Genomic DNA, 27,006 nt, shown 5'->3' on the forward strand with positions numbered 1-27,006 from the left:
TAATCCCAACCTATTTAGATGACTATGTTGACTTGAGTGTATATCCTTCCAGATCTGTTTCTAAACTTATGTTAGCCAGTCTGTCCATTATTTAAATGTTTCCAGAAAAAGTAGGGTCATAGTTTATGTAGTCTCTAGCTTGCTTTCTTCATTTAGTAATATATAGGATATCTTTCTGTGTCAGTATACAAATTTTTTATAATATCTTATTGTATGATGTACTACCACAACTTCTGAGATGCACATTTTTCATACTTTGACATGAAATGGTGGTGCATCTTAGACTCTGTGGCCTGTCAGATTTAATGGGCAGTGTTTTTTCTTCAACATAAAATGATGGCATATCTTACAGTTATTAGAGTCTGAATTTCAGTGAATGTGGTATGTAATACCACCTGTGAATGGACATTCTTTTTAGTATTTTGCCATTAAAATAATGCTGCAGGGCATATATGTTTGCACGTTTGTTTCTCTGTCGGATTTCATTCTTATGAGTGAAATTGCTTTGTCAGTTTTAATAGACTTTGCCAAATTTCTCTCTTAAAAGATTATATCAATTTACATTTCTGTGTATAGTGGATGAGAGGGCTTATTGTCTCAACCTTCAATCAACATTGGGTATTTTAAACATTATAATAATAAATAAAAAAATATTTTAAACATAGGGTCTTTTAAATCCTAATCTAATGTGCAAAAAAACTCGATTTGTATTGGGGGCACCTGGGTGGCTCAGATGGTTAAGCGTCTGCCTTCGGCTCGGGTCATGATCTCAGGGTCCTGGGATCGAGTCCCGCATCGGGCTCCCTGCTCCTTGGGAGCCTGCTTCTCCCTCTGCCTCTCTCTCTCTCTCTCTCTCTCTCTCTCATGAATAAATAAAATTAAAAAAAAAAAAAACTCGATTTGTATTTTAAGAAATTGAGTGAGGTTAAAGTGTCTCTTCATACTTTCATTGTCATTTTATATTTCTTCTGCAAATTGTCTGTAAACCTCTCATCTTAAAAAAATTTGAGTTGGTCTGTTAATCTTTGTCCTGTATTGTGAGAATATTGTTTACATTGAGAATGTTGATCCTTTCTTATATGTGCAGATTTTTTTTTTGTTATAAAGTCCATTTGTCTTGACATTTATGGCATGTTTTGTCACAGGAACATTTTACAAATGTTAATTTTTACAAAAAAATATAACAGTGCAATCATTTTTTATGGCACAATTTTATCAGTATTCCTGAATGTCAGTTTTCATTTATAGTATTGATACGATTATTTACTTGAATCTGTCAGGAAAATTTAGATTAGCAAACAAAACTTTTTTTTTTTTTTTTTTGAGATTTTATTTATTTGAGCAAGAATGCGAGAGAGGGAGAGAGAGAGAGAGAGCACAGAGGGAGAGGGAGAAGGAGGCTTCCCGTTGAGCAGAGCGCCCTACACGGGGCTCGATCCCAGGGCCCCGTGATCATGACCTGAGCCCAAGGCAGACACTTAACCAACCGAGCCACCCAGGCGCCCCTAGCAAACAACATTTTTAAAGCATTTCTGGGCAATGCAGAATATCAGAATTATAAATGCTGCTTAACAAACAGGATTGCCTTGCACTCTGTTGTTATCTTTGTTAAGAGTCTTTGGCTTTACATACTTGTCTCCAGCTTAAAATTCTAAGAACTTGCTGGTTTTGTTGATTAAGAATCAGTACATTTGCATACATTGCATTACCATTTATTTCCCAAATCCAGTGCAATTCTATCTCTGAGTATTTTGACACAGTATTCCTTTTGTTTCTGACTTTGGTTGCTTGACTGATCAGTTGTTTCTACATACATCCTCTTAGCTTTTTGCTGTGAAATCTAAGCATCTTATATTTACATCCAGATTATTCCCTCTTGATCCTCACCTGATTTGGTACTGAAAATACTTGTGATAACCATTAAAACAAAGAAATAAGGCATAAGTACAGAGAATGGTGATGAAGTAGGACTTGGAGTTTATAGGAAGAAAAACTAGATTTGGTGTCAAAAAATCTGTGTTCCAGTGCCTTCTCTGTCATAATGTAGACCGTGAGCAAGTTAATTACCCCCAATCCCCAATTTCTTTAACTTTGTAATGCAAACAATAATTATTTCACAGGATTATTAGTATGTTTAAACCCTGCTAGTTAGTAGACATTGAGTAGTTCATCCCACCTTTAGATATAACAAATAGTGATAGAGCCAAAAGAACTTGTGTATTTTTGTGTACTTGAAGCTGTTAAACTTGATTGTTTAGCCTCGAAATCTTGGAGTATATCTAGATGCATTTCTCTGTGAATTTGAATATTTAAATCCTTTTCCACTCCAGAAATAGGTGCATTTGAGTCATTTGTGTTTATAAAGAGAACCCCCACTCTTAATGGCACTGTGTTTTGCTTCCAATTAATTCTTTCCACTCTCTTTCTAGTGGCGTGCCAGATGTACAGCGAAATGAAATGCGTACACTTAGCGTAGTGCGTGCCCAGTTAGGATTGTCCTTCTGTGGTAACTAGTCCTCCCATGCAGTTTCTAGACATGCATCATCCATATCATGCATAGAAAGATAAATCTGAGTTACATGTTTAAATTTAAATCTTTGTAACTATTATATGACCTGTTCTGAAGAGCAAGATTTGTGTTTCTGTTTACTAGAACACATTACTAGAACTATAATACCACACAGTCTCTGAATAAATAAAATAGGTGGCTTATGTTTTACATTTTTCTTGATGATTAGATTATAGGAAGTGGGATTTTACATCCAGCATAAAGTCTGTTTTAGATTATTTGCTTTTAATGGTATTTAGATTATTTTTCTTTCTCTACTGGTTTTGATTGTGATTTTAAATTACAAGAAGGAAAATTGTATTCTGTTATTTTAAAGAGAGCTTATGAAAGAGTGAAAAGTCTTTAATATATAAAGGGATAGATAGGTGCTAGTGAAATGTGTTGTCTTACAGCCGAATTTATATCCTACCGTGGGCCTCCAAACACCAGGAGAAGTCGTTGATGCCAATTTCGGGCAGCATCCTTTCGTGTTTGATATAGAAGACTACATGCGAGAGTGGAGAACCAAAATACAGGCACAGATAGACCGGTTTCCTATTGGAGATCGGGAAGGCGAATGGCAAACCATGATACAAAAGTAAGTGTAGAAGGTATTTGAATGGACATTATTATTCCAAAATATATTTTTTATAAAACATTCTTTTAGCATAAAAGAATATTTACTGAAGCATTTTAATCTGATTTATATCCTAATAATCTTATGTATCATTGATTATATTTAAATCTCTATAAAAAATAATTTACTCTTCTTTAAAGTAATTTTTTATATATCCTAATAATTTTAATGTATTGATTATACCTTAATCTCTATAAAAAGCAATTCACTCTACTTAAACAATTAAAAATCATTTTTTATTTGGTGGCACACATACAAAATTGTATTTTAGTCTGATGTATGAATTTGGTGGAGGAAATAAAGTGACACTAGATCGCTTAGGTTAATTCATTTGCTATCCTTAGTAATGGGATTTAATGCTTTCCATAGGTTACTTGATTCTCTTTAAATAGTGCTAATGCAAAAGATAAATTTAGGAAGATCATTTAGATTGTGTAATTCAGGAGCTGTGGGTTTTGGACATGAACTTGGCTATGTTCAGCAGTAGTTCAAATATGTATGGGGATAAAGAAATATTACTCAGCAAGAAAAGCATCAAAATAATGGTATAGTTAATGTACTGGAATATAGACTTGGTATGTACATTTTGTATTTCAAGATTTGACTCATTTTTTCCAGTGAATGGGTTACTCTGTAAGAATAATATCAGCTATTTTTGCTTATTAGGATCCCATTTTTGCTAAATCTGTTATTTTTCATGTAGATTCAGGGAGGTTATAGTTGCCCCTATTCTAAATAGGATAATCTGACCAAAAGCCTCAATTGAAGGAGTTTTTAAAATCTTACTAATTATTTTTAATGTAATTTACTTTTACATGTTATTAATAGACATTTAAGAGGCAGCAAAAGGAGTAAGACCAAAGAGGAATATGGAGTTTCCTAAAAGCAGGATAAATACTTAGGATTCCATAATAACGATGGTACAGAATGGGTAGGTAGCAGAGCAAACAGTGGGTGTCAGTAAAGGTATACTATAAAGTGAACAGCCTTTATCTCAACTCATTCTTTATGAAAAGTAGAATTTCATTGGAGTGGAAGGCAGCAGGAAAATACAAGTCCTGTGACAGTCAACTCTTTAGACTATACCTTTGCTAAAAAGCTAGAGATGACTGCTGGGTGTCAGTAGTACTAAATGGGAGCTCCTTAAAGCTTGAAAAAGTACAGACTTAAAAATTAAATAAGTACCAGGAAATTTAAGCAGTCATTTTCACTACTCTCATCTCACCCAGGAAAATAGCAGAGACGTTCAGATACCACCAATCTGACAGTTTGTCTTAAGTGTCTGTGTAATTGCTTTGAACAATTGCACATTTAAAGATATAATAAAAATTTGTGTGTGTGTTCTCTGGAGGAGATAATGATTGGAAGACATGATGATGATTGTGAAAACATGCTTCTTCCCTGAAGCTGTTATCATCTGGTATTACAGAACCTCTACACTGGTATTTTTTCCGGTGCAGGGTGACAGAAGAGCAAAGCCTGGCTGACGATCTCATAGTTCCCACAAGTTAGAGCTAGGATAAGTTGCTCTCCTGGGGTCACAGCCCTTTCGTGCTTTAAAAATGGTTGCCGCTGAGCATCACAGCAGGAGAGTTAGTAGAGGAAACATTTATCTTAATTCTGTAACCAGACTCCAGTGCGGGGCCCCCACCCCCCACCCCATTCTTTATAAAATTGACACTCACCATGACCTCCTAGGAAGTCATTTTGAAAAGTTCTTTCCTACCCTTTTTTTTTTTTTTTTTAAGATTTTATTTATTTATTTGACAGAGACTCAGCGAGAGAGGGAACACAAGCAGGGGTGGGTGGGAGAGGGAGAAGCAGGCTTCCCGCTGAGCAGGGAGCCCGATGTGGGGCTCGATCCCAGGACCCTGGGATCATGACCTGAGCTGAAGGCAGACGCTTAACTACTGAGCCTCCCAGGCACCCCTCTTCCCTACCCTTTTAAATCAAGTTGACCAGTTAGATGAAATAAAATGAAAAATCTGTTTCTTGGAGATTTTCCACTCTGCCCCCTAATCCCTCTTTCCTGAATCACTGCTTCCTACCACTTTCTGATAGGGCCTTAGTCATGCCAGATGGAGGCAGGTTTAGGAGTTGCATGTTTGGATATATTGGATATTTGGGTTAATATTGTTGAGTCAGTAGTTGTGCTTAGATGTAAAGATGTTTTGACCACTTGATGACTTTTTAAAAAAAAAACACGTGTTCTTTGGAAGTGTGGCACTTTCATCTTTTATGTGCAGTGATACTGATTTAGATTAGAAGGGCAGTTTCTCAGTGATCAGTATCATCACCCTCATAGACCTTGTTCTGAAAGACCCTCTCACCGGTTCACCTTAGTATTTCTTGTGTTCACGTCTTGTAGGTCCCATCTCCTGTAACCTTAGATGAGTAAAGAAAGGAGTGGAACTCCACGACACAAAGAGTGCATCTGTTATTTAGAAACTGTTGTATTTTATAAAATGCCAGCACTTCACTGGGATAGGTGAAACAGAAATTGTGATTAGTAGGATTGAATATAAGGATGGAAGTCCCAGGAAAGGAGCCAGGGAAAACGGGGAGCCAAGAATCGAGAGTCTGTCAGTGGCTCTTCCTTGGTGACAGTTACTCTTCGGGAGAGTAGTCCTAACCTGGCATTTGCGGTTCTCTTTTTGGAACCACTGCGTGATGAGAACAAAAGGATTTTTTTTTTTTTTTAACTTTAAAGTTGAGGTTCTTAACGCCTTATTTCAAAGGGAATAGGTTGGTTTTGTAACAAAGGAGTAGATCTTGTTTTATATAAATTGTAGTATGAAGCCTGTATTCTCTTGACTAAAAGATGTGTGTTTCTTCTTTTTATTTTAAGAATGGTTTCATCTTATTTAGTCCACCATGGGTACTGTGCCACAGCAGAGGCCTTTGCCAGATCTACAGACCAGACCGTTCTAGAAGAATTAGCTTCCATTAAGAATAGACAAAGTAAGGACCCTGTGGTGCATGGATAATACTTGTTTTCAGATTATAGGTTTGGTTATATCAATTTTTAGAAATTTTATTTTTTAAAATAAAGTTTCAAATATACTAAAATTGATACCTCTGAAATTTATTTTCATTGACATTTTTGAAGATCACCTTACAAAAAACTCACATAAGACTGTGTTAGCATTCTGGATGTAGAAAGATAGAATTTTGGAGAAAGTTGTGTAAGAAATGTTTACCATTTTTTTCTTAAAATGTTCGCTTTAGATTTTAGGAAGTAAACATTTAACAAAACCATTTTTTTTTAGTTGGTAAAGTAGTCCCATGATTAGATATTAGCGAAGATTATACGTAAAAGAAATGTAAATCTTTGCATTATTTAAATTGCTATCTAAACTTAAGATAGTATTGATCTTAAGTTTCTATTGCTTCGGTCCCAAGGCTGGTGGCCGGAGCTGGGGCCTGTTCAACGAAGGGCGAGTCAGCATGTGGCTCTTCCGCAGTTCGCCTTCTAAATGTGGGCATTAGTCTCATCGGGGGAGGTGGGCGCGTGGGGGGGGGGGGGGAATGGACGTAGGGAGAGGCTAGGCATCAAAACACAACATCGTGTGTGAAATCGTGATGCTTGACAACAGTTTTTTTATAGGTCAGACTTGCTATGATAACACCGATTACATTGTGTTGTCACTACGTGTATGCTCTGTCTTTCTCACTATGTTACGAGCTCTGGCAAACAGATGATCACTTACTCGTTCTGTATACTCACCTAATTTAACAAACGCCTGACACACAGGGAACGCTCAGTGGATGTCTATTGAATTCAGATCTTATCAAAGGCTAGCGTTCTCATAGTACTGGGGGCAGAAGGTTATCATATTTGGTAAGACATTTTGAATGTTCTCTCTAATGCTTGCTATGGTCTTTTTTTTTTTTTAAATGCTTTATTGCGGTATGATTGACATATTAAAAGCTGTACATATTTTTAGTGTGTGTAACTTAATGACATTGGGAAAAGTATTCTGTGAGGCCGGCACCGCACTGTAGGCTATAAACAGGTCCATCTTTTTAATCTTAGTGTTTAGTACTTCATTATTGCTTAACAGGTATTTTTCCTGTATTACTTGTATATTAGTTTGTGATTTTTTAAGAGTAGTTTATGAAATATTTGTTTTCCTAACTTTTTAATATGTCTGAAATTTCCCCTTGATTGCCTAGAAACTATGATTTTAGAAAAAGAAATGGAAATTAATCGCAATAATGTATTTAAAGTTTTTTTTTACTTTTTTTTTGACAGTCCACTAAGTTTATGTTTCTACTCTTAAAAAATTAATATCTTGCTTTCTTTTTCTAAATAGGAATTCAGAAATTGGTGTTAGCAGGAAGAATGGGAGAAGCTATTGAAACAACACAACAGTTATACCCAAGTTTACTTGAAAGAAATCCTAATCTCCTTTTCACATTAAAGTGAGTTTAATGTTATTGTATTATGTATGGGTGTGTGTGTTATGTATAATCCGAATTATTTTCATTTTTTTTTTTTTTTTTTAAAGATTTTATTTATTTGACAGAGACCGCGAGAGAGGGAACACAAGCAGGGGGAGTGGGAGAGGGAGAAGCAGGCTTCCTGCTGAGCAGGGAGCCTGATGTGGGGCTCGATCCCAGGACCCTGGGATCATGACCTGAGCCGAAGGCGGACAGCTAGCAATTGAGCCACCCAGGCGCCCTATTTTCATGTTTTAATAGTTTTAATTTTTGTTTCAGGTATTTACATATAATTTTGTAATATAGCACGTTTAAGTAACAGATTACAAAAAAAACACTTGTGTTGAGGATTATAAGCAGATGGCATCTTTCGCTCTGTGTTTGCTCTTCTGTTATGCTAGCTATCTGTTGAAATGTTAAAATCTTATTTAGAAGATGGATATCTGTTTTCCTCTCACAAAGTACCTTATTGTAAGTCTGTGTAATTTTGAAAATTGTGGTAAAATAGATATAACATAAAATTTGCCATTTTTAAACATGCAGTTCTGTAGTATTAGGTATAGTCACCCTGTTCTGCAATCCTCACCAGCCATCCATCTCCAAAACATTTTTCATTATCCCAAACGGAGACACGAACTCCCCATTTCTCCCTGCCCCCAGCTCCTAACAACCACCATTTTACTTTCTGTCTCTATAAAATTGAATTTGACTACCTGGGTACCTCATCTAAGTGGAATCGTAAAATATTTGTCCTTTGTTACTGGCTTATTCCTCTTAGCAAAATGTTCTCAAAATTCATCCATGTTAGAGTGTATGTCAGAATTCCCTTCATTTTGAAAGCTGACTAACTGATAGACATTTGGGTTGCTTCCACTTTGGTGATTGTGAATAATGCTGCCATGAACAGGGGTGTACAGATATCCTTTGGAGTCCCTGTTTCCAGTTCTTTGTGGTATATACCCAGAAATGGAATTGTTGAACCATATGGTAAATCTGTGTTTAATTTTTTAGGGAAATTAATCCTTAGAATTCTATAGCCCTGTGCCATTTACAGTCTCACCAACAGCATACCAGAGTTCCAGTTTTTCCACATCCTTGTCAACACTTCATTTTCTGCATTTTTTTTTTAATAGCCATCGTAATGTGACTTTTTTTAATTGGTCTTCTGATTCTTTGTTATTTTAAAATTCAGGTGTTACCAAGTTTAATATTTCACCTCCCTTAAGTACCAGAAACCCTTTGTAAACCAAATGTCAGGATTGTTTTGCTTTGGAGTAAAATTTTAAATTGGTCCATTTTGGTGAAGAGGTTGCAGAAGGGAATAGGAATGAGGAAGAGTGGGGAGCAAGGGTCTGTGTCCTATGTCCAGTAAAGCACATCATGTTCTTACATACTATATGACTATCAAGTGCAAATGTTATTTGATTAAATTATTTTTAACTTCAAAAAAAAAAATGAAGTCCATTTTGATTTTATTATAACTACCAAAAGATTTTCATTTTCTCAGTAAATCTTGAGTAAAGGAGATACAATGTCTTTTGTTCTGTACTCTCATTTTTCTGGAAAACTTCAAATTTAAGCAGTACAGTAGATGAAACCATAGTTAATATTTTTAGCATACTATCTAAAGGCCATACTTACTGATAAATGCTGGTTCTTAAAATATGTCCTCTCAGAAATCTCTTGTTACTAAATAAATAAACTGCTATTTGAAAATTATCTAAGTCAATTTGTCTTTTCTTTTTTTAGGGTGCGTCAGTTTATAGAAATGGTGAATGGTACAGATAGCGAAGTACGATGTCTGGGAGGCCGAAGTCCAAAATCCCAAGACAGTTACCCTGTTAGTCCTCGACCTTTCAGTAGTCCGAGCATGAGCCCCAGCCATGGGATGAACATCCACAACTTAGCATCAGGCAAAGGAAGTACTGCACATTTTTCTGGTGAGACTCAGTGTTATGACAGCACTTTTTAAGTTTTTACCCTTCTTTATGCTTTTGAGCCAAAATTAAAAATGTTTAAAAATCTGGGCATTTCCACATAGCCGTTTTGCACGCATGCATACTTGATCTCACGATGTTCTGGAAGAATAATTGTCAGTGGATCAGATTGGTGTGTTTTTAGTCCTAGGAAGGTAACTTGAAGAAGAGCTATTTCTGAGAATAGGTTATTAGCAGATTTTCATAAACATAGGTCAACATTGGAGTTGTCTCTGGAAATGAAGTCATAGACATTCTGGTGAAGATAGAAGGTCACCGTGTGTTCTGACGATGTGGAAATGTGAAGGGGGGGTACTGCGACGGTGGTGGCTTTGGTCCACCCGGCAGCACGCCTTGCTGGGCTGCCTGCTTTCTCATCCTCTCCCTGCCAGCCCCCTGCAGGCTCTGTTCTGCCCGGTTCTTTTCTTCTTGTCCCTTTCTGGGCTCACCGGTCTTCGTCTCTCAGGCTTTTGGTGTTTTGTTTTGTTTTTAATTTTTTTATTGTTATGTTAATCCCCATACATTACATCATTAGTTTTTGATGTAGTGTTGCATGATGCATTGTTTGTGCATAAAACCCAGTGCTCCATGCAGAACATGCCCTCTTTAATACCCATCACCGGGCTAACCCATCCTCCCACCCCCCTCCCCTCTAGAACCCTCAGTTTGTTTTTCAGAGTCCATCGTCTCTCATGGTTCGTCTCCCCCTCCGATTTCCCCCACTTCATTCTTCCCCTCCTGCTATCTTCTTTTTTTTTTTTTTAACATATAATGTATTATTTGTTTCAGAGGTACAGATCAGTGATTCAACAGTCTTTCACAATTCACAGCGCTCACCATAGCACATACCCTCCCCAATGTCTATTACCCAGCCACCCCATCCCTCCCACCCCCCACCACTCCAGCAACCCTGAGTTTGTTTCCTGAGATTAAGAATTCCTCATATCAGTGAGGTCATATGATACATGTCTTTCTCTGATTGACTTATTTTGCTCAGCATAACACCCTCCAGTTCCATCCATGTCGTTGCAAATGGCAAGATCTCATTCCTTTTGATGGCTGCATAATATTCCATTGAATATATGTACCACATTGTCTTTATCCATTCATCTGTCGATGGACATCTTGGCTCTTTCCACAGTTTGGCTATTGTGGACAGTGTTGCTATAAACATCGGGGTGCACGTACCCCTTCGGATCCCTACATTTGTTTCTTTGGGGTAAATACCCAGTAGTGCAATTGCTGGGATCGTATGGTAGCTCTATTTTCAACTTTTTGAGGAACCTCCATACTGTTTTCCAGAGTGGCTGCACCAGCTTGCATTCCCACCAACAGTGTAGGCAGGGTTCCCCTTTCTCCGCATCCCCGCCAACATCTGTCGTTTCCTGACTTGTTATTTTTAGCCATTCTGACTGATGTGAGGTGATATCTCATTGAGGTTTTGATTTGGATTTCCCTGATGCCGAGTGATGTTGAGCACTTTTTCATGTGTCTGTTGGCCATTTGGATGTCTTCTTTGGAAAAATGTCTGTTTATGTCTTCTGCCCATTTCTCGATTGGATCATTTGTTCTTTGGGTGTTGAGTTTAAGAAGTTCTTTATAGATTTTGGATACTAGCCCTTTATCTGATATGTCATTTGCAAATATCTTCTCCCATTCTGTCGGTTGTCTTTTGGTTTTGTTGACTGTTTCTTTTGCTGTGCAAAAGCTTTTTATTTTGATGAAGTCCCAGTAGTTCATTTTTGCCCTTGCCTTTGGCGATGTTTCTAGGAAGAAGTTGCTGCGGCTGAGGTCGAAGAGGTTGCTGCCTGTGTTCTCCTTCAGGATTTTGATGGACTCCTGTCTCACATTTAGATCTTTCAACCATTTGGAGTCTATTTTTGTGTGTGGTGTAAGGAAATGGTCCAGTTTCATTCTTCTGCATGTGGCTTTCCAACTTTCCCAACACCATTTGTTGAAGAGACTGTCTTTTTTCCATTGAACATTCTTTCCTGCTGTGTCGAAGATGAGTTGACCATAGAGTTGAGGGTCCATTTCTGGGCTCTCTATTCTGTTCCATTGATCTATGTGTTTTTGTGCCAGTACCATACTGTCTTGATGATGACAGCTTAACAACAGTTCTCTCCTTTCTTGGCTTTTATGACATCACTTCTCTAGGTTTATTTCCAGTTTTTCTTAGTCTTCTTTCTTTCCTTGTCTCTCTCATTCCATTCTTCCCAAGGGGTTCTCTTGCCTCTGTACGTTCCGCTTTCTGAAACAGAAGTCAGATACTGTTTCCTTTCCTTTCATAGAGTAATAATCCCTTTGCTTTTCCTCCATCGGCGCATACCTTTCTCCATTACTGCCTCGCATTTTATTTACATCACCATCCCGTGCATGCCCATGATTCTCGGGTTTGTATCCTTAGCCACCTTCCATCTTGAAGCCCATACATTGACTCCGGTGTGGACAGCTTCTTAGCTTCGGTGTATTTATATATTAAATGGGAGCGATGAGAACACTGCCCCCCTAGTGGGGTTGTGGGGATTAAATAAGATCCATAATTAAGCCTTCAGTAAATGTTAGAGATGGTAATTACAGCCCACAATTAATATCCTTATATCCTTTCAAAGAAGTTATCTGTTTACTATTTAAGTAATGCATTGGCTGTCCTACATTGTAAAAGTTTCAAGTGCAAGATCAGAATATGGGTACGTTATTTACAACTTAATAATAATTTAATGTGTATTTCTGTGTTCATGCATCTTTTTCTTTTTTTTTTCTCCCAGGTTTTGAAAGTTGTAGTAATGGTGTAATATCAAATAAAGCACATCAATCATATTGCCATAGTAAACACCAGTCATCCAATTTGAATGTACCAGAACTAAACAGTATAAACATGTCACGATCACAGCAAGTTAATAACTTCACCAGGTACGTGATCTCACTAGTTTTTGCATTACTGTAAGCAACCTAAGTATAAATGTCATCGTTTTTAATAATTTAGAAAAATTGAATTATACGGTCTATAATGGGGGTCTGGAGGTTCCCAAGCCCCCAGACAATAAAAGGGTAGGGAGTAAGTTCCCCAGAGTTTTTCAGTCTCCCCATGTGCACACAGCCTCTTTCCATTGTGCCTTCCTCTGAGTCTGCATTCCTTCTTCCCCCGCCGGGGCCGTAAGAATCCATTCCAGGCTCTGCCTTCTCCTGGTTTTTCTGCCGGCACCGGCCTGTACAGATGGTCACATAGATGCTGTTCTTATATTTCCCAATTAAGTCACAGTGGAATATTTACTCTCTCGAAGTAACATAAGATACGTTTACAACTATTTTTTTCTCTGTGTGGGTTTTTTGGTGTAAATGTGTAGAATGTTTCCTGAGTTCCAGATAACTTTATGAAGAATCTTTTTTGAAAGCCTGTCTTTAGGAAGCTTGCTATGACAGCAAATGGACCTTAAGTCATTTAGTAATAAACATGTAGCATGAGCATAGTATTGAGGACCTGTTGGGTGTCAAACATTCTGCTAGGCCTGGTCTCTGACTTCAGCGAGCTTTGAGAGAGGGATGTCTACAGGACTCTACTAAAATCCTTGGTACACTTGGGTTGAAGATTCCTGAACCTAAAGGTTCGTGGAATGTCATCATTTGAATACTAGTGTATGAGAGCAAGTTCTAAAGAAGTCAGCCTGCCCAGATCATCCAGCATCTAAATTCATTTTGGTTCAGGACTAGTGAAATGATAAAGATAATACAAAAAAAAAAAAAATCATGGGTAGATTTTATCAGTTTGATGTTGGTTTGGTCTTATCGCGTGACTTGATTGGTCGCACTGCTATTAGGGGGAACATGCGTCAGTGCAAAACTTTCTCATTAGAGGAGAAAGAATCTAACTTTTAACATGGAATCTTAATGGAAACATGATTCTGGAGAAAAAAAATCTGTATTTGCAGTTTGGGAGAGTAATCAGAATATCCAGATCATCTATCCCAAGTGATGACTTACCAAAGTGATGGTGTTGTGTGGTGTGGGCTACGGTGGACATCCACGGAAGCGGTGGTCTGAGAAGAATGGTAGAAAAAATGGCTGTCCCTGGCAGAGGAGATTAGGGTGGTCTTTCACAGGAGAAATGACGTACTAGAAAATGGAAGATTAGAAGACTGGGTTGTAATAAAAATTATGTATGGAAATTTAGAAAGTTGAGCCTTTAGTACTTGTGGTGCTTTGTAGCGCGTTGGGACAGTGTTGTTGGTGGAGAGTTCTGCCACTGTCTGGGGGCAGGGCTGGGGGCAGTTGGTGGGTCATTCTCTTAAGTACTCTTCATGGCAGGAAGTTGCTAAAGAGACCCATCACTCCCTGAGTTCAGGGAAGCAAGCTCACCGGGAGGGTTTGGTGACACAGCATCCTCTGGGCGCAGGGTAGAAAGAGAAGAACGCCTCACGCTGTTAAACAGTAACAGTTACTTTATAGTTGGTAAAGGCCGCCCTTACGGTGGGATTGCAAAGTAGGCGAAGATGCTATTAACTAGTAAAACCATTTTACAGAGGTAGAGCTCAATACCAGAAATGTAGATGACTTTTGGGGGCTGGGGGGGTGGGTCAGGTTCAATAATTAGTGGCTAGTAAGTTGCAGAACTGTGACTATTTCTCAGGATTTCTGACTTCCAGATTTGCGCTTTTTGCATTATGCTGCACCCCACCCTCCACCCCATCAGAAATGCTGCTCCCTCCCCTCCCTCCTAACTTCTGTTCAAGCGGGCTGTGACACTCAGTCCCGTTGTTACTCTTCCAGGACGATTTCCTTGATTGCGTCCCGACCAAATGTTGGGTCACGCCTTGGAAATAACTTTCACCCGAGGGCTGATCCTCTGCCCCTGGAGGCCGGAGGCTGTTCCATGGTGTCCATAGCACCTAACACAGAACATGGCTCAGGAGCTCTTAAACAGGTGTTGAATGAAAGAATCCCTCCCACGTACTATATTGTATTGTCAAAAAAAAAGTTTAGTGTATTTATTAAGATCACTAAAAACTAAGATCTTAAGAATTTCCATTAAATTAAACCTTGATTTTTCTTACCCATTCGCAAAGTTCGTCAAGATAGAGTAACCCAGGGGTGCCTGGCTGGCTTAGTCAGTTGAGCATCTGACTATTGATCTCAGCTCAGGTCTTGATCTCAGGGTCCTGAGTTCAAGCCCCGCATTGGGCTTCATGCTGGGTGAAGAGCCTACTTTAACAACAAAAAAAAAGGTAAACAAACGGTTTGGACTGATGGAGGAATCCTGGGGCCATTGCCCCCTTCTTCCTAGATCTGTGTCTTTTTCCAGCATGTGTTGCTGATAGAAGCAGTGCCCCCACATGTACACACTTAACCTCACTCGCTCACCCCGAGGTGTCACCGGTGGTCGTGTCTGGTGGCATCACGCACAGAGCGCTTTTTGCTCATCTGCATTCAGGGTTGCTTTTTTCTACAAATGAATATACATTGCTTTTTAAATGAGAAAAGTGCATTTTAATATATTTCCTGTGTTTTCATCAAGTGTGTCCTTCTGGACTGTATAATCCTTATGTAGATCTTCACCGGGGAAATCTTCCAGAATAGGTGTTTGTCATTCTTAGAGTGTGGGGGGGGGCGGGGGGGCAGGGCGGGGGGTGGCAACAGCTTCACTGTGTCCAGATGCAGGTACTGGTGCGGGCTCTTCGTCGGTAAATGAGACACAAGTGAGAGTGGGGAGCAACCTGAGTATACAGAACGGCATTTTTAAAATTAAGATTTGGCAGTGCTTTAGCTTCTTGAGCCAGTAAGAAAGCCCGTGGGAGGCAAATCGTGTTGGGTGCTGACAAGGTCGGAGAGGACCAGACACAGTGGTTTTCCAAGTCATCATTTACCTTTGCGGGAGGCTGCGTTTCTAAGGAGTGAGGACAAATGCCACAATGTCAAGACCATTAAAGAAAAAAATCGTCTTAGGAGAGATGAATATGAGGGCAGGAAAGAGGTGAAGTGGGATCCGGGAATAGTTTAAGAATAAAGTTTTCCCCTTTTCTTCCTTGAATGCTGGAAACGCACGCCGGGTGAGGCTGGGGGGTCTTGGGGCAAGGGCTGATGAACAAAAAACGAAGTGCAGATCTGAGCTGGAAAAATCGTGGGCATACACTCTTTCCCCCCTCCCCATCCAGGAGTACAAATTTGTTAAGAGCGAGCTACGTACTAGCTTTGAAGACCTTCAGGATTGAACTAAACACCTTTTTTTGCAGATTGCTGTTGCCTCATATTATGAAGTCAGTTTATAAGTAGGCTGTGTAGTTGAGTCGTAATTTATTTTAAACTAAGCTACAAGTATGCGATTTCTAAAATTAGGTCTGTTTTTTCATTTCCAGTAATGATGTAGACATGGAAACAGAGCACTACTCCAATGGGGTTGGAGAGACTTCATCCAATGGTTTCCTAAACGGTAGCTCTAAACATGACCACGAAATGGAAGATTGTGACACCGAAATGGGTCTGCAGTGATATTTCTTACATTTTTAATAAAAAATGATGACCACAAGGTTATGTTTTTACTTGTATTGATTCACAGCTGATGAGCATAAGTCAGATTTAAAGATGTATGTGCCACTGGACTTGACAGTAGTACCTAGTCCCGAAACTGTCCCGTGAGAGGGGGCTGCGAGCGGGAGCGGAGGCCCTTCTGGGCCTTCTGCAGTTAAGTGCTGGCCAGTTGGCTGTGCAGATCCGTCCCCACTCGGCTGCAGGGCTGTCGTTAATGCAGCTCTACGCGGGGTAGTGTTAACTGTCCTTCAGGACGTTTGGGGTTGGAGAGGTGAAAAGCTTTTATACTTATCTCAGTATAACCAGTAAAGGCCAGATGGGTAGAGATGATTTTATAAATTCTAACGTGACAATTTCTTATGCGATTTAATGTGAATATATGTGACCGTGCGCAGTTTAGTGCCTACGGGCACATAGTAGGTGCTTCAGTGTGACCCACCCTTGTCCTCCCCACTGCCCCGAAAATGATGTGGCTGCAGGGTACATTAGCATGCATCCTTTTGTCTTGCTGGTAACTTGTGGAGTCCAGTGTACCGTAACGGTAAACCATCAGCAGACTTTCCCATCAGTTGGCGAATGAAAATTTATTGGAGCCTCAGAATTCTTAACTGTCTGAATTCCATGGCAACATCAGATCTCTGACTATTTTGAGGTTAAAAGGTCTTTATTGAGGATTGTGTGTTCAATGTAGAATTCACTTTTTCAAGTAAGGGGTTTAATTTGAAAGGCAGCCCAGGTTTACTGTGTCAGATACCAGCATGGTGATTAAGAGCAGGAGTTCTAGAACCAGGTTACCTGGATTCGAATTCTGCAACTGCCGCTTACTAGCTGTATAACCTTGGACAAGTTTTTAAGAGCCCTGTGCCTCCGTTTCTTCATCTGTAAAATGGGTACAGTAACAGTCACAACCAGCTATAGGTCCATGTGAGGAATAAATGAGCCAATCTGTGAAAAGCTAGTAAGCACAAAGTAAGCGCTCAGTAATTGTTGATTATTGTCATCATTAGTAATTGTGTCATTAGTGATCCATACAATGTTACATTATTGATCAGTGATTGTTGTCAACCAAGACATATACCATACAATTATTTTGTAAAAGTGTGTGATTAACTCCTTCGGTAACATGGTGTCTTGTGTGTTTCTTTGGAGTCACTTAGCTTTTAGCCAAAAGGCATCCTTTTATTCCATCTCTGTTTGGTGTCAGAATAGCCTGAGCGGCCGTTACCGACTTTGTTCTTTTCTGCTTAATGCTGCTTAATGTAGTTTGAGAGATTTGTGCTTGATGTCTTACTGACCTTGCCCTGTACGCCAGGTGCCCGTACACTGCAAGGCGGTCACCTGACTTGGAGCTGCGTGCTGGCGCTCAGAGCCTACGTTCTCGAGACGTAGAGGAAGGACACCTTTGAGCTGCAAAGTTTCACACTGAATTAAAATAAATCTACGTGTTTAGATAAGCCATTAGGTAGTAGTTGCTAAATGAAACGTACAAAACGTCATAAGCAATTATGTTCATTTCTCCACTGTAGTAAAATACTCGTTTGTTTTGCTTGCAGAAGTTGATTCGAGTCAGTTAAGACGCCAGTTGTGTGGAGGAAGTCAAGCCGCTATAGAGAGAATGATTCACTTCGGAAGAGAGCTACAGGCCATGAGTGAACAGCTGAGGAGAGAATGTGGCAAGAACACGGCAAATAAAAAAATGTTGAAGGTAGATTTGTTTTTCCTTGAAAAATTAGAGATGTGTCGAAGGAGTTAAATTGTCATTTTGTAAAACATTGAGTAGTTATTGAGTAGCTAGGAATTCTGGTTGGACTTGCAGCAAAAAATCCGGGTTAAACCCCAGTTCTGCCACCCGTCAGCACTGTATATACCCTTTGTCAACTTACTTGTTTAGTTTTAGTTTCTCGTCTGTAAAAGTGGCAGAGTTATTAGAGGTGTGGGTTTGCTGATAAAACTACAAATTTGAGATATTTTTATTTCAGCAAACATTGTTCAGGGCTGCAGCGAATTGGATGTCTACCACATGGTTTTCATTTTTATTGGTGATTGCCGAAACACTGGGTCATCTTTCAAAACCAAGAAGAGTTAAAATACATTTTCAGATCTCTTCTGGATTGATGTGTATGATAGATGGTAAGATGGATAAAATTGCAGCCGTTTAGTACGTTGGCCACATGTTACAGATCAGGTGCAGACGGACGGGTTTCCCCTGCCTTAAGTCAGCATTGCAGTTCGTTGTAGAGATGTTAAGGTTCTTTACAAGTTTTTTTTTTCATACTCCTGAAAGTCCCAATAGCCCTGTGAGTCTGTGAAACATTAACCTAACCATTGTATTTTTATTTATTTTTTTGTAAGCCTGCATCAGGTTGGGCTCAAAGGTGATTCGTTACAAATATTTTCTCCCGAATGTTTTGAAAGAAGTCCAAACACAAAAGGGAGGTGCGTGCGGGGGCCCTGAGCCCGATGACGGGGTGTAGTGGGAAGGAGCAAGGCCTCGGCCACCCCTTCCTGACCCAGACTGAGCCGGTGCGCCAGCCAGCACCGCCTGGTCCCCCCAAACACGGCATGAAGGCGGCGCACATAAAACAGCCTCCTGCGCCGTGGCCTCGGGGTGGCACCTGTTGTGTAGACAGAACATACCGGCTTAGCCTGGGAGCGGATAAGGAGCCGCTTACACACGTCGCCAGTTAAAGGCGTGTGTGGTCTTGTACTCTCAGTAGCTGGGGCGGGAGGGGAGGTGTATTCCCTGCACGTGGTCCTTCATCTGCTGGAGAGCACGCCCGCTGTTTCTAACGGCCATGCTCGGCGATCCAAAAAGGGGGGGGGGGCGGGGTAAATTATGATTTGTATGCTAAATAAAAGAAAATCGGTGGAATATGTAATTTAAACAATTTTTTCATTTAAAATGTCAAATCATTTGGTGGGACTGCAAACTGGTGCAGCCACTGCGGAAAACAGTTTGGAGAGTTCCCAAAAAATAAAAATAGAAATACCAAGTGATTCAGTAATTCCACTACTAGGTATTTACTCAAAGACCGCGAAAATGGTAATTCAAAAAGATACATGCGCCCCTGTGTTGACTGCAGCATTATTTACAACAGCCAAACTATGGAAGCAGCCCAGGCGTCCCTCGATAGACAGATGGATAAAGATGTGCTGTGTATATATTTATTTATATAGTATTTTTTTTATATATTATTTATACATATACACACACAATGGAATGTTACTCAACCATAAAAAAGAATGAAATCTTGCCATTTGTGACAACATGAATGGACTTAGAGGGTATTATGCTAAGTGAAGTCAGAAAGACAAGTACACGATTTCACTCACGTGGAATTTAAGAAACAAACCTGAATAAAGGAAAGACCAAAAAACGGCTGTTAACTAGAGAACAGGGGAGGTGGGAGAGGGGATGGATGAAATAGCTGATGGGGATGAAGAGCACATTTAACGTGACGAGGACTGAGGAACGTATAGAATTGTTGAATCACTGTATTGTACACCTAAAACTAATGTAACTAATTACACTGGAATTTAAAAAACACAAGTAAAATAAAAATCAGACATTCATATGTTAGGAAAATGGCTGTCCACATTTGCCCTGTAAGGTGGAGAATTCCTTGAGGTCAGACTAGGTCTTCACTCCTCCCCCTTTAACTCTATCTAATGCAGGTGGCACCTGGCTGTTTAATGAATGTTTATTTTAAAAGAGTTTTGTTCATATGGATGATGTTTATTTTTATCATACTAGAAATTCAAACTGTAATCCGTTTATTGACAAATAATCATAAACCCACTGGATATTTTTATGAAAAATAACTTCCAAAAAATGAGAACAGTGGCATTGCTTTGCCTTTGTGTGAGTCTCTTTAACCGCTGGGTGTGAGGGAGGGTGAGCCACGTTCTCCTCGTTCCCTGAACAGTCGCTCTCCTGCCGTCACACACCCCGCAGCTTCTGGACACCCCCCCACCCGCCCCCCCGTGCGGTTGTGGGAGCATGTGAGTGAGGCAAGAGAAAGTAGTGTCTTCGTTTCATTATGAAAACAGTTCAGAGCTTACAGGACCTCCTGACATGGTCTCCGATTGGACCCAGGTGTGTCTGGACGATACTTGGGGAACTGCTGTTTTAGGGGACACTTGGGGATACGAAATGTTAAGATTTCATACACTTTTTTACACTAGGTCATCTGACTTCTCCTGTTAAAACTTTATGCTAAAGGCACATGATGAAGGAATGGGATTTATGTAGTGTCTTTGAAAATGTAGGGTTTCACTTCATCAGCTGACTGGCTTTGATTCCATTGTGCGTGAAGCTCCGAAAATGGCTTCATGTGGCCTCTTCTCACAGAGAGTCCTTGGTTATATACGGAATTATGTAAAGATGTGATTCATCTTCTTCATCTAAAGAATGTGGATGGCTTTGATTTTGCCCTTCTGACTCCTAAGCAAATGCCAACTGCTTTACGAGACTTTCTTAATGTCCTGAACTCCTTGCTTCCCCTTCCCTCAGCTTCCCTTGATCCACAGAGGGGTAAGCTGCCGAACTGATCCAACTTAGAAGCCCCTGAAGAACAGCTGGAGGATTCGAGGACAACATGAAAAGTTTCTTTGCCATAGTTGAGAAGGTTTAGAAATTACTCCTTTTATTTTTCACTTCAGGGCACGTGTGATCGTAGTGGGTATTTTTTCTCTTTCATTGTGTGTGGATCTGCATAAATATCTGAATCACACATGCATGGAGAGAGAGAGAAAGATTTGTGTAAATGCGAAGGCAAGAGCCCCCCACGTGCTTTACCGTGAGGCGCCTCGCACTCCGCCTGCACCGAGTACGGGGAGGAACCCCTGCAGCCAGCCCCCCGGCTTCTCCACGCCCCTGCGCCCGCCCGCTCGCTTTCCCACCTGCCTACGCCTGCCAGTGGCCTTCAGGACAACCACGGGAATTTGTGGGGCCGCTGTGGACGGGCGTGCTGCGGGGCGGCGAGGCACGGCTGTGGGGACGGTGCAGGGTCCGGGGTGAGCGGGCAGCCCCAGCCGGCGACCGAAGCAAAAATCCAACAGTTCAGACTCACCCTGTTGGAAGCCGCTGCGGTTTTAAGCCAACTGCGAGTGCACTTTGAGAATCCCACCTAAGTGATGCCACGTTGGCCTCGGAAGTTCTTCCCGCGGAGATCTTTGTTTCTGAAGTAAAAGTAACCCACCGTCCCATGATAGTTCACAGATGTTTTCAGTTTTGTGCCTTAAACCCCATGTGCGTGTATTTTACCTAGTAATTATAGTTCTGCTGATTTGTATTGTTTCCGTTTACTGTCTTAAAAACTCATTTCCAGTTTCGATGCATTTAGTTATTTTTAAATGGCTACATGATACTCCGCAATGCTGCTAGATCAGTTCATTTAAGCATTGCTCTATTAGATTTTTTGCTTTTATTCCAGTGCTTTAGTGAACGTGTAGGATACGTGTATCTTTGTTTCTTCCTTAAAATTACAACACTGGGAGAGAGTCCTAGAAATAGAATGATTGAGTCAAAGGCTAGGATCGTTGTGGCTTTTGCTATATATTGCTCTACTGCTTTCCAGAAACCTCGACCAGCTTAGCAGCAGTAGAAAAGGAGAGTGCCAGAGGCACGACCGCATTCATCTACTTTAGGGGGTTCCACACCAGACCTTAAAATTGCTTATTTGAATTTCTTTGGTCACCACCAAAACTTAACCGCCCTCCGGTAAGTTTTACTGCAGGATTTAAAACATTAATGTTGCTGCCCTGACTTCATTCCCTTTGTAAAGATAAAATAGATATTCAGGGAACCTGGTGGTGTAAACCTTCTTTTTCTCCTTTTAAGGTTTTATTAGTTTTCTTGCTTGTAGCTTCACCTGACTTCCAGGCTTTGTCCTCGGTGTTGCTGTGTGATCTTTCTAAAGTCCAGTTTTATCCGTGTCAGTCTTCGATTTAAAACGCCATTGCCATATTGGGAAAAAATTCAGGCTTTTTAGTGTGATTTAGGGGCATCTTAGGATCTAACCCTTACCTATGGTTCCATCCATGCCTTTCTTTCTCTCAGCCTGTTGCCATGGCGCTTGGGTCTCTCGCTCTGATGATGTCACGTGACACAGCATACTCTCTGTTAATAAGCGGCCCACGGTACATGGTTTATTTACAGGTCTAACTTTCCTGTAAGACCCGTGTGGGTCCTGGAAACAGGGACTGGGTCCCGGTGGTTGCCATCCGTGGCCTGGTGTCTGGCAGCCGTGTGCAATAATTTATTCAATTGTATTGAAAATATTGGAGCAGAATTTAAGGCTTTTTTCGTCTCAGTATCTAGATCGGCAATGAAAAGAAACTGCATCTTACTAAAATGAGTTCTGCACTAGCTGTGTGCTCTTAAGCTCTCCCTGCCTCAGTTTGCTTCCAAGGTGGGAGCAACAGTATCCACCCCCTGAGGTTACTGTGAGGATAAAATGAGTCTATCCACGTTAGTGCTTAAAACAGGACTTCACCCAGTATTAGTGCATGATAAATTACTGACATCATTATCTTTGTCCATGAGGTTTTGTTTTGAATACTAGAAGAAGGTGTAAACAGAAGAATGGTCTAGATTTGAGATTTGGGACTGTACCATTTCTCCTTTTTGGTAGCATGTCCGGATATATGGCCCCAAGGGGATAGTTCCTGGGGCAGTTCTTCAGTGTACTTGAAAAATGTATCTGTAGTATGGGGATGGTCCCCCACTAGGTGGTTGTGGGGTAAATAAGGTCTTGAGCGAAGATCAGTCCTTTAGAAATGATGTGATTGATCAGAGTTAGCTTTACAGGATATAGGACATTAATATTCTCTCCATCAGAAATTCGGATGGAGGGACCCGGGAGACAGAACGGAGTAGCTCTGTGGGGTGCTCTGTAAGGAGCAGGTCTTGTGATTAGCAGGTGTGGGAGGCTTCTTCCCTGTACCCAGCGTGTACCCGTAGCTGCGGGGGACTCCACGTCGGGGAATACATTTTTCTCTTCAGAGACCTTTCCTTGTAGACATGGGGGCACGCTGTCTGGCACGGATGAAACCCTCGGCGGTGTGAGACCGTGGAGGGGCCGCGGGTGCGGCTTGAGGGGTGCCCGTGCGTCTGCCCTGCCTGGTGGCCTCCGACGGACCGCCCGAGCTTTGAAAGTGTTGCCACTGAACTCACCGACGTATAGTTTCCGCAGCACTTCGCCACGTACGCCTTCTGCGTTGGGAGGGCGGCCCGTTACTTGCCTCTCTGGGTCTCTGCTTCTGCCCCAGGTTAGGGCGCCGACAGCTGGGCGGCCCCGTGGGCTACGCGCCTGCCTTCGGCTCAGGTCGTGACCGCAGGGTCCTGGCGTGGAGCCCCAAGTCAGGGTCCCTCCTCCTCCAAGTCAGGAGTCTGCTTGTCCCTCTGCCTCCACCCTCCCCCCCCACGCCCCCCCACCCCGCTCTTGCTCGCTCGCTCAAATAAAATCTTAAAAACAATCACGTGTTGAAAGATGAGAATGAGCTGACGTTGCTGACTTCATTGAGCGGCTCGTCCTTACGACGTTCTCAGGTAGGACGTCTTCTGTAGACAGATGAGCAAACGGACGTAGGCCATCGCTCGCCAGAGGCCACGCGGCAGCTGACAGCGCAGCTTGAGCTTGAAACCAGTGTCTGAAACGACTGTGATGTGCGCCTCCCTTAGGAGACAGAAAGGGTGATTGAGTGAAGAGACTGTGTGTCAGTTCCTTTAGGAAGGGCGGCTTGAGGATAGTTGGAACTACTGCATGTTCATGAAGGGGAACCAGTTTCATTTTTTGATTCCTGAGTGAGAAAATGACATCCAGTGAGATGTAGCGAGTTCCCACATCTGTTTAAAAAATACATAGGGAGGCCCTATCCTTTTAATGTCAAATTCGTATCAGTGGGAATAAGTGATAGAGCATCTGAGTGTTTTTGTCTTCCTCTTTAATGAGCACATTCCAGAAGAATTCGTTTTAATTCTGCTGTTCTGCATGTGTTGTAGGGATGGGGAAGATTAATGAGAATGTCTGTTTACAGTAAAGAAAAATGAAAACTGCTTGGGCTTTGTTGCATAATCTAGTTGTTAAAAAACATACAGCCTCATAATCATAGGGGTGGGTGGGTTTAAATGTTACAGTAATCTGGGGCCATGAAGCTGTGTATTTTCCTTGTCTCTCAGCTTCGTAACTGGGGACCACAGTGGTTTAAATGTTTGAATTAAAAACCAAACTGTGTTTTCAACAGGATGCATTCAGTTTACTCGCTTATTCAGATCCTTGGAACAGCCCCGTTGGAAATCAGCTTGACCCAATTCAGAGAGAACCTGTGTGCTCAGCTCTTAACAGTGCAATATTAGGTGAGTAAGGCAGAGCTTCAACTTAGAGCCTCCGAACACTTCAGGTGGTATTTGTGCGGGGGTTTATGTTTTGGTAAACTCTTAAGGGGAAATGCTTTCTCCGTTTTAAAAAAGTTATTTTGAAATAGAGAAACCTTCCCCTCCATCATCTCAATTCCAGATGAAATGGATTCAAATGGAATAAAAAAAAACCAACAGTACTTGGGGATACACCTGAGGAAGTTGGGAAAATAGAAGTTTTTGTGCGCCTCTGTTACGTAAGCATTTCTGGCCTGGGCCACCCCTGCCGCAGCTCCCGCTGTGCTTAAAATACAGACACAAGGGCCTTCCAGGTGAGGAGAGCTTGCCCCGTCAGCACCGACCCCTGGAGTAGCATTATGTCCGCCCTGCAGTTGGGCATATTCAGCCGAATGCCCTCACCGACCAGAGGGTGGGCAAGAAAGACCCGCAGCTTCAGTAGCGAGGCTGAGCCAGAGGTGAGCCGAGAAGCTGCAGGTTGCCCTTCCTGTGAGCAACTCACTACGTGAATGTGCCGAACAGATACACTTGGTATACGAACTCTGCGACATGTGAACTCTACAGGGTTGTTTAGGTAAAACTATCTTTTAAATTCTCGATAATTCCTTTCAAATGTAATTTATAAGTAAGAGTGACTTTTCACCAGACTTTAGAATCTGGTTCCCCGGGTAACATGAGACTCCACTTTAGAAGTCTTTTCTTGCAGCTTGGCCCTGTCAGGTGTGGGGGGTTCGGTAACATGTTTCAAACTGTTCGGGCGTCTGAGAGCAGTACCACAAATAGTAGCTTCGAGAACATTAGACACGGAGACACGTAGAGGGCCAGGGCTCGTGGCCAGAATGTAAAGGAATGAAGTATTCACAGTTGAACCTTAATCCATTTATTTGCTCTTAGAAAGTTAATTACAGTTGACCCTTTGGGTACCAACCCCCCCACCCACCCCCCCCACAAAAATTTGCATATAACTTTTGACTCCCCCAAAACTTAACTACTAATCGCCTCCTGTTGGCTGGAAGCCTTACCAGTAACATGAGCACTTGATTAACACGTATCTTGTGTGTTGTTATATGCATTATGTACTGGATTCATACAATAAATGTAGAGAACAGATGTGAAGAACACCGTAAGGGAAAATACATCTGCGTTACTGTGCTATGTCCAAAAAAACGCCACGTGGAAGTGGACCTGTGCAGGTCAAACCCCTGCTTCTCAAGGGTCAACTGTTACTCATTGTGTGTTAAGATCTAATAGTGGGGGGTTTGGGAATAAGAATTATTTATTTTTAAAAACATCTTTTGTGTTGTTTCCTTAGATTTAGAATTTATATATAATAAATAATGTAAATTTTCATTGATTAATGTGTTGTATTCTCTTTGGTTATATGAAATTAATTTAGCTCTACTGGTACAAATAGAACTTAATAGCAATGCTGGGATTGTAGGGCAAATTATGGTTTACTATCATGGCCTTTTTGAAATTACTACATGGATAGGTAATCATGAAGGCTTAATTTAAGCTTCATATATAGGTATCACTCAAGACATGGAAAGAATTTTCCTTTTATTTTTTTTCTCCAAATTTTTATTTAAATTCTAGTTAGTTAACATATAGTGTCTCATTGGTTTCAGGAGTAGAATTCAGTGATTCTCATCACAAATGTCCTCTTTAATGCCCATCACCGAGCTAGCCCATCCCCCACCTTCCCTCCATCCACCCTGTTTGTTCTCTAAGACTCTTTTATGGTTTGCTTCCCTCTTTTTCCCCCTTCCCGTATGTTCATGTTTTGTTTCTTAAATTCCACGTGTGAGTGAGATTATATAGTACTTGTCTTTCTCTGACTTATTTCACTTAGCATAATACACTCTAGCTCCACCCACATTGTTGCAAATGGCAAGATTTCATTCTCTTTTTGCAGCTGAGTAATAGCCCACTGTGTGTGTGTGTGTGTGTGTGTGCATGCCACATCTTTTAGAAAGAATTTTTGGAGTAACCAGTTTTCTTACGAATTTTTTGTATCTTGGGTTCTTTAAGGGAATTCAATTATTAAATATTAAATTTAGGACCATTATGCAAGATATATGTGTTCCTATATACTGTGCTACAAATTATGTAGTATGTAGGTTCAGCTATAAATAGTACTTAAATTTATATTGATATAATTCCTACAAAATTAATGACAAGATTAGTAAATTGCTGTGGGTAAATGTGCGTATTTATAAATATCATGCTATTTTCTGTAGTTTCATCTCAGTTTCATCTCTAATTAGTGCTTAAAGTTGTTATATTAATTGTAATTGCAGCAAGTTCTATTTCCAAAAAACTTAAAAATGCTTATAACCACATGCACCCACCCCCACCCCCAAAATAAAATAGCGTACCTCCAGATGCTTACCTTTGAGCAAGGTTACTTTTCCCTATAAACCATCAAGAGACATTTTTGAGATGTTTCCTTCTCAGTTTTTATTCCTTTTATTATGTTGATTTTGTGTAAAAAAATTGTTCT

At 40.8% G+C, this 27,006-nt stretch overlaps 1 protein-coding gene across 1 annotated transcript in view; it reads left to right on the forward strand.

The window, feature by feature from the left end:
- RANBP9 (RAN binding protein 9) overlaps window positions 1–27,006 on the forward strand; it is a 91,891-nt gene that overhangs the window by 62,725 nt on the left and 2,160 nt on the right. The window contains exons 6-13 of the mRNA XM_045866351.3: window positions 2,962–3,146; window positions 6,034–6,146; window positions 7,502–7,610; window positions 9,378–9,568; window positions 12,373–12,517; window positions 15,955–16,076; window positions 17,680–17,831; window positions 24,374–24,485. Of these exons, the coding sequence (XP_045722307.1) occupies window positions 2,962–3,146; window positions 6,034–6,146; window positions 7,502–7,610; window positions 9,378–9,568; window positions 12,373–12,517; window positions 15,955–16,076; window positions 17,680–17,831; window positions 24,374–24,485 (1,129 nt within the window). The remainder of the gene's footprint in view (window positions 1–2,961; window positions 3,147–6,033; window positions 6,147–7,501; window positions 7,611–9,377; window positions 9,569–12,372; window positions 12,518–15,954; window positions 16,077–17,679; window positions 17,832–24,373; window positions 24,486–27,006) is intronic.

The sequence above is a fragment of the Mirounga angustirostris genome, unplaced genomic scaffold (genome assembly GCF_029215605.1).
Source record: "Mirounga angustirostris isolate CCGP_5_RB_7025 unplaced genomic scaffold, mMirAng1.0.hap1 SCAF_8, whole genome shotgun sequence".
Classification (NCBI taxonomy): domain Eukaryota; kingdom Metazoa; phylum Chordata; class Mammalia; order Carnivora; family Phocidae; genus Mirounga; species Mirounga angustirostris.